The sequence below is a fragment of the Portunus trituberculatus genome, chromosome 34, assembly GCF_017591435.1.
Source record: "Portunus trituberculatus isolate SZX2019 chromosome 34, ASM1759143v1, whole genome shotgun sequence".
NCBI lineage: Eukaryota > Metazoa > Arthropoda > Malacostraca > Decapoda > Portunidae > Portunus > Portunus trituberculatus.
In genome coordinates, this window is record NC_059288.1 from 9,028,044 (window position 1) to 9,035,543 (window position 7,500).

The 7,500-nt window shown below is 43.8% G+C and overlaps 1 protein-coding gene across 2 annotated transcripts in view; it reads left to right on the forward strand.

Moving 5' to 3' along the window:
- Positions 1-7,500, forward strand: part of LOC123512861 (calcium-activated chloride channel regulator 1-like) — a 90,624-nt gene that overhangs the window by 45,802 nt on the left and 37,322 nt on the right. For both annotated transcript variants that reach the window (XM_045269515.1, XM_045269514.1), the window contains one exon: positions 5,586-6,375. In XM_045269515.1, coding sequence (XP_045125450.1) covers positions 6,184-6,375 — 192 coding nt within the window. In that variant the 5' untranslated portion in view covers positions 5,586-6,183. The remainder of the gene's footprint in view (positions 1-5,585; positions 6,376-7,500) is intronic.

Genomic DNA, 7,500 nt, shown 5'->3' on the forward strand with positions numbered 1-7,500 from the left:
TCTCTCTCTCTCTCTCTCTCTCTCTCTCTCTCTCTCTCTCTCTCTCTCTCTCTCTCTCTCTCGTGACCTGGAGGAGGGAGAGGTCACAGAGAGGACAAGGAGGTCAACCATGGGAGGAAACACGGAGGGAGGAGAGGAGGAGAAAGGGAAACGGGAGATGAGAGGGAGGAAAGGGGGAAGGAGTGTAAGATGCACCTCACTCATCTCCTCCTCCTCCTCTTCCTCCTCCTCCTTCTCCTCCTTCTCCTCCTCGCACTCCTTTTTTCTTCCTTTGTTCTGTTTTGTCTCACGTTTCAATCACCGAAAACTCGAGAGGAAATTAGTAACGGGAGCAAAGTTTGGTGTTTGGTGTTTGGTGTTTGGTGATTGGTGTGTGGTGAAGCATGTGAGGGACTGGAACACTGTAGAAAATGGTGATTGCGCTTTGCTCTCTCACCACGACTGTTCTCCAAGGCCACCGAGATGATTAGCGTGATTTTTCAAGAGTGTTTCTTCAGGTAATATTGTAGAAATCTTGTCACTCTGCCTCTAGAACCGTCAAAACGCCTTAAAAAAAAAAAAAACTCGTGTTACTTAAAATAAAGGCTCTTGAAATAATGGAGGTGAAGCGCAGCAGTGTTTGTATTACGCTCCGTTCTCCAACCAACACAGTTTTCAAAGGCCACAGAGATGACTGACCTTTCTGTGTGTGTGTGTGTGTGTGTGTGTGTGTGTGTGTGTGTGTGTGTGTGTGTGTGTGTGTGTGTGTGTGTGACTGTGTTGATGTTGATGTGTATAATTCTTGAAAAATCTGTGTCTTGTATTCTACCCTTTGTTCTTTCATTAGAATCTTCAAACGCAACAAAGGATATAAGTTTGTCTCTCTCTCTCTCTCTCTCTCTCTCTCTCTCTCTCTCTCTCTCTCTCTCTCTCTCTCTCTCTCTCTCTCTCTCTCTCTCTCTACGTGTTTTGCTACCAGCTACACAGAATCCATGTCAGACTACCCTTAGAATCATGAAATCCGTGTGTTCTGTTTTTCTTTGGCGTTTCAAGAGGATTGGCCCAGTTCGTGTTGGTGTTATTGATGTTTGTAATGTAAACTCTCCCTTCAGACCATCACTGGAGTCACGGAAACTGTGTGGCTTGCATTCCTCACACTTTCTTCTCTAACCAAGGCTATTTTTAAAGAACACAGGGATTATTACTTGGGGTGTTTGTGATGTAGACCTTGTTTATCCCTTTTACTGTGAAATACAATAAAAAACTCACTATAGAGGTTAATATTGAGGTGTTAGTGAGGTGGACTCCCTGTTCAACCCTTACTGTGAAATACAAAACTTCACTGCACTATGAACAATGTATATGAAGTCTTTATAAGCATGAGCGGGATAGAAATGCATGGAAAAATCATATGTTTTGTCATTTCTAACCGGTGGAATAAGGAAAGATGTGACAGACGAAGGAATGATGTGCCAAACAGTAGTGAAAGGCTCAAACTATCACTGGAATAATGAAAACTGTCTCAGGAATCATGAAAACTGTCTTGCGTTTGGATTTCTTTCGCTTTGCTCTTTCACCACGAGTGTTTTCAAAGACCACGTGGATTATTAGTCAGAATCTTACAGTTGTTTAGCCAATCATGACACAAAATCCTTCTCAAACTCTCACTAGAATCATAAGGACTCTTGTTTTATTTCTATCGCTTTGCTCTTTCACCACGAGTGTTTTTCAAAGCCCACAAGTGTTATTAGAATCTCACCGTTGTTTAGTTGTCATGACACAGAACCCTTGTCAAACTCTCTCTAGAATCATAAGGACTCTCTCGTTTCAGGATTTCTATCGCTTTACTCTCTCACCACGAGTGTTTTCAAAGGCCACGGTTGTTGTTATTCAGATTTTTACGGTTGTTTTGTCACTGATGATAGAGAACTCCTGCCAAGCTCTTACCAGATTCACGGAGACTACACTGATAGCTCCCAGGACTGCCTGCTTAAAGTGTGGTAACGTGAAGCTTTACTGACGATACCTTACTCAGACCAGATTTCAGAAACGCTTAGCTCTCTCGCCACAACTGTCTTTCAGGGTCGCAGTATCGGGTTCTCAAGACTGTTTCCCCCGTGAATGGTGTAGATATTTTGTTATTTTGGTAGTAGAACCTCCTTAAAAATGCGTATCTTCAACTAGAGCCTTTGGAAAGTAGTGGTGTAGTGTTGAAGTGGAAAGACAAGGAAGATAAGAGTAACGCTGCTGCTGCTGCTGCTGCTGCTGCTGCTGCTGCTGCTGCTGCTGCTACTGCTACTGCTACTACTACTACTACTACTACTACTACTACTACTACTACTACTAGCTACAAATCATAATCAAAGAAAATAAGGCTTGTAATTTGTTTCTATGTCTACCTACCTCCTCCTCCTCCTCCTCCTCCTCCTCCTCCTCCTCCTCCTCCTCCTCCTCCTCCTCCTCCTCCTCCTCCTCCTCCTGGCTGAATCACGACTGCGCACACACACACAGAGCTTAATATAATGACTATAATTTATTACCCTTCGTGTGTGTGTGTGTGTGTGTGTGTGTGTGTGTGTGTGTGTGTGTGTGTGTGTGTGTGTGATCTATCGGAGACAAAGTGATCATAGGTTTGCTACTTTATATTTGTGGTGGTTCTTCTTCTTCTTCTTCTTCTTCTTCTTCTTCTTCGTCTTGTCGTCATCGTCGTCGTCGTTGTTATTGTTGTTGTTGTTGTTATTATTATTACTGTTATTATTATCATCATCATTGTCATTGTTATGGTTATTATTATTGTCATCAGCATCAAAACTAGCAACAATAGTAGTAGTAGTACTAGTAGTAGTAGTAGTAGTAGTAGTAGTAGTCGTAGAAGGAGGAAGAGGAGGAGAAGAAGTAGTAGTAGCAGCAGAAGTCGTAAGTCTCGTAGTAGTAGTAATAGTAGTAGTAGTAGTAGTAATAGTAGTAGTAGTAGTAATAATAATAGTAGTGGTAGTAGTAGTAGTTTTAGAAGGAGGAAGAGGATGAGGAGTAGTAGTAGCAACAGAAGTCGTATGTAGTAGTAGCAATAGTAGTAGTAGTAATAGTAGTAGTAGTAGGAGGAGGAGGAGGAGGAGGAGGAGGAGGAGGAGGAAGAGAAAAGAAGCAGTAATACAAGCAGTAGCAGCAATAGTAGCGGTCGTATTATCATCGTCCACGTAACGTATCCTACCTAGCAATCAGCGCTACACCGCACACTGCCTGCTCGCGTGACAGTCCTTAACACTCACGCCCACTGCTATCTCAAACACTCCGCCTCACCTACGCCACTTTCCAACGGCTGTACTTGAAACTGCACGGTGTTTTTTTAAGTGTTTAAGCTGTTCTAGTGATAAATTAACTAAAGATCTATCACATGAATAGAAGAAACACTTGAGAACTCTTCTAATCACTTCTATGGCCTTGGAAAATAGTCGTGGTGAGAGAACAGCGTGTGAGAATACTGGTTCACTCTTGTACCTGAGCGCTGTAAAGAGTGTCCTGTCTCCTCCCGTGGGCTCCGAACGCACAGACACACAGGCCATACTCAGAAACGCTTTGCTCTTTCACTACGACAATTTTTCAAGTCCCCATAGACGACTAGCAGGGTTTTAAAGACAGTTTCTCCTTATGATAAACTAGAAATCTTGCTAATCCATCACTAGAATCATAGAAATACTCTTAGAAACATGAGTATCTTCTGGAGCCTTTGAATATAGTAGTGGTGAGAGAGCAAAGCGTTTCTGAATACTGGTCATAAACACACCTCTTGGACGCCACAAAGTTTACGTTCCAGATCATGTCAGAGTAAAAGGTTCCACTCTGCACGTCTAAACACAGATAAGGAAGAGGACAGGATCAGATGCCACACCGCGGGGATCACGAAACGATGGGATGTTTACCTAGAAACTTTAGCACACACACACACGCACACACACACACACACACACACACACACACACACACACACACACACACACACACACACACACACACACACACACACACACACACGTTATTTTATTGATAGCACAAACGTTACTTGTTTATTATTTTCTCCTTTATTTAATCGGAACATTTTTTTTTTATCTTTGTTTATAAACCTGAAGATTAAAATATAAAAAAAGTGATAATATACTTTTTATAGCGTTGGTTTGTTGATAGAAAGAGCGGACACTGTTTACCTTTCCTCTGACTCCTTGTGTTCGCTGCACCAAAAACTTTCATTTCCAAATAAACACTGCGCAGCGCCTTCACTATCTCAAAAGACTGTACCTGAACAAACATTGATTTCTAAGTGTTTTTCTATGGTTTCTAGTGATACATTAACAAGGTATCCACACTATGAACAGGAGAAAAAAAAAAAACTTGCTTGATAACACCGCTAATGATTTCTGTGGCCTTGGAAATACTAGTCGTGAGAGAGCAAGTTGTTTTTTTAATACAGTATTGACACACTATCGATATTGTCACCATTATTAGCCTCCTTTGCTTTATCCTCTATCATTTATCCTTCTCATTAAGTGTGTGTGTGTGTGTGTGTGTGTGTGTGTGAAAGTTTCTGGGTAAACATCCAATAAAATAACGTAATAGAAAGGGATTTACCACGTTTTTCATTCTTTTCCGTGTGTGTGTGTGTGTGTGTGTGTGTGTGTGTGTGTGTGTGTGTGTGTGTCATTCGCTGGCTCACTATAGCCTTGAAACACCCGCATTTCAATCATCACCGTGTTTATGTGACCAGTTTGTTGTTTTCGGTGCAACCCTTTGTTCTCTCCGTTACTCATAAATAGTGTTATATAACTACTACTACTACTACTACTACTACTACTACTACTACTACTACTACTACTACTACTACTACTAGCCAATGTTACTGTTTCTTCCTTCTACGTAAGTACTTATTATTAACCAGTACTCTTTTCACCGTCACTCATAAACTACTATTATAACAACAACAACTACTACTACTACTACTACTACTACTAGCAGCACCACGGCCATCATCATAAACTACTACTACAACAAACAACAACTACAACAACAACAACTACTACTACTACTACTACCACTACTACTACTACCAGCACCACGGCCATCATCCCATCTTCTCCCATCCCTTTCCTTCCCTCCCATCGCCTCGGGGGCTCTTAATACATCTTAGGCGCCTGATATAAGCTCTTGTAGGAGGTAGTAGAGCATTCTCTCCCTCCCTCCCTTCCCCAGCTGGAGAGAATAGGAGGGGGTAGGGTTAGCTGGAGGGAAGGAGTAATGGAGAGGAGAGGAGCGGAGAGTGAAACCTCGATATTGTGAATTTTATGTCTTCGTTGAGTGTTTTTGGGTGTGAGTTGGTATGGGAACGAATTTTTGTTGTTTGTGGTGTGAGGTTTGTGTGTGTGTGGGTTTGTGGTGCGGGTTTGGTGGTTTGTGAGTCGCTGTGGGGTTGTCTACCAATGCTGGTCTCTGAAGATTAGTTTTTCTCTATTCTTATCTCTTGTTTTGGTCATTTTTATTAACATTTCAACTCTTGTGTATCTCTGTGATGTTGTTTTCATTGGACACTCACACGATCGCCACACTTTCACTTGCAGCATTTGAGACGAACACTTCCAAGATAAGCAACACCAGCAAGGGAGTGAAACGCGGTGGTGAGTGTTGCGTCTGGCAGCGTAGTGGTTGGTGGTGGTGGCGGCTCCTCCTCCTCTCCTGCCTCCAGTCCCCAGCCCCCCCATCCCTCGCAGCCTCCGTGTTCTGCGTCGTGGTTGGATGTTCCGCGAGAAGTGACCAACCCCCGGCATCACTGTGGCGGGAATTTGTGATCTCACTCTCAGTCTGTTTGGTGCCCGCGTGGAGGGAGTACGTACGTGTCTCCTGTGCTCCTGAGGGTGACTGACGCTGTGCTGAGGACCTGACACTCTCTAACGCCCTCTCCTTCAGGCTGGGACTAGTGCACCGCCTTCTGCTGGGCCTGACGACGCTGATCTCAAGGCTTCTTCTCACTGGAAAGGGTGACGTGGACTAGTGCTCGAGTGTTAGTGACAGTGGCACACCCGCGGCACTACGCATCGGGTGCCCAGCGGCGTGACCTGACGGGTGTGTGAAGAAGGCGCTGCAGTAGACTGTAGTGAACATGCGCTGTGTGTGAAGTGCACGCAACTGTGACTTCTGACGTGACTCTCAACTCCGGCCATGGCACCTTCAGGAATTCGTTTAAAGATCCTGCTCGGTCTTCTGCTTGTCAACCTTCTGCGTGTGGTCTTGTCGTCGCCTCCGTCAGCGTCCAAGGTGGTGCTGCGGGACAACGGCTACGAGGGCGTGGTGGTGGCGCTGGACGAGGCACTCCCGGCGGCGGCGTGTCAGGAGGTGTTGTCTGGGCTGGAGGTAAGTTGTCCTCTGCTGTTGTGCCTGAGTGTTGAGTGAATGGTTTGTTGGCGTTTGTTTCCACTTTTTCTTTGTTTTTTAGCATTTTTTTTCATTTTATCTAGGTCTGTTGTTTTCTCGTGGCGCGGTTAGAGGTGGGTTGCCTTCTGCTGTTGTGTCGTGGCGCTGCGCTGAGTGTTTGTGTGATGACTGGTTTGCGATAGTTTACTTTTCTGGGTTTTCTTTTTTCTCTCACCATGTTTTAGTTGCGTGTAGGTGTGTCCCGTGGCGCGAGTGAGAGGTGGGTTGCCTTCAGCTGTTGTGTCGAGGTTGGAGGTGCTGAGTGTTGAAGAGGCAAAGGAGCTCCGTAAATCATGTGTCTGCCTCTGCCATGTCCTACCAAATATCAATGTAGACACGCACCAACGAACTCTCTCCATGTACTCGCTCACCAACACACACTATCCATAAACACACGCACCAACACACTATTGTAAACACGCAAACACGCACTCCTCCTCCTCCTCCTCCTCCTTCTTCTTCCTTCTTCTTCTTCTTCTTCTTCTCGTTCTTGTTCTTGTGCTTTTGTTATTTCGTTATTCTTCTTGTTCTTTTTCTTTTTCTTCGTTTTTTTCCCCTTCTGTTTGTTTTTCTTCTTCTTCTTCTTATTATTATTATTATTATCATTATTATTATTTTTAGCATCATCTATAGAGGTCAGAAGATTAATGGCCACAGTCTTCACTATTCTAATCCCCTCACACGAGTTACTGAAGCTGTACAAAATCAAATAGTAAGCAGAGTGAATATGGAAACGCGTCTTGCTATACAGAAAGGGGTTAATGTACACGCTTATCGATTCACTCCTCTTTGTTACTCGAGGTCTTGTGTTCAGCAGTTCCAGGGTCTGTTGAGCAGGGTTTCCTGGAGTGACAGAGACAATGACAGCCATCTATGTCCTCTTGGCGGTGTGTGATGGGCCTGTCTCGTGTGTGTGGTTAGTTTCTACAATGGTTCGTGTCTTTTTTATCTTTTTTCCTGATTTTGGTTGGACCTCGATGTTTCTGGTGTCTGATTTTTTTTCTTTTTCTATTTTTTTTTTATTATTTAGGGGTGTGGTTGTGGTGTGGTGGTTTTTATGGTGCT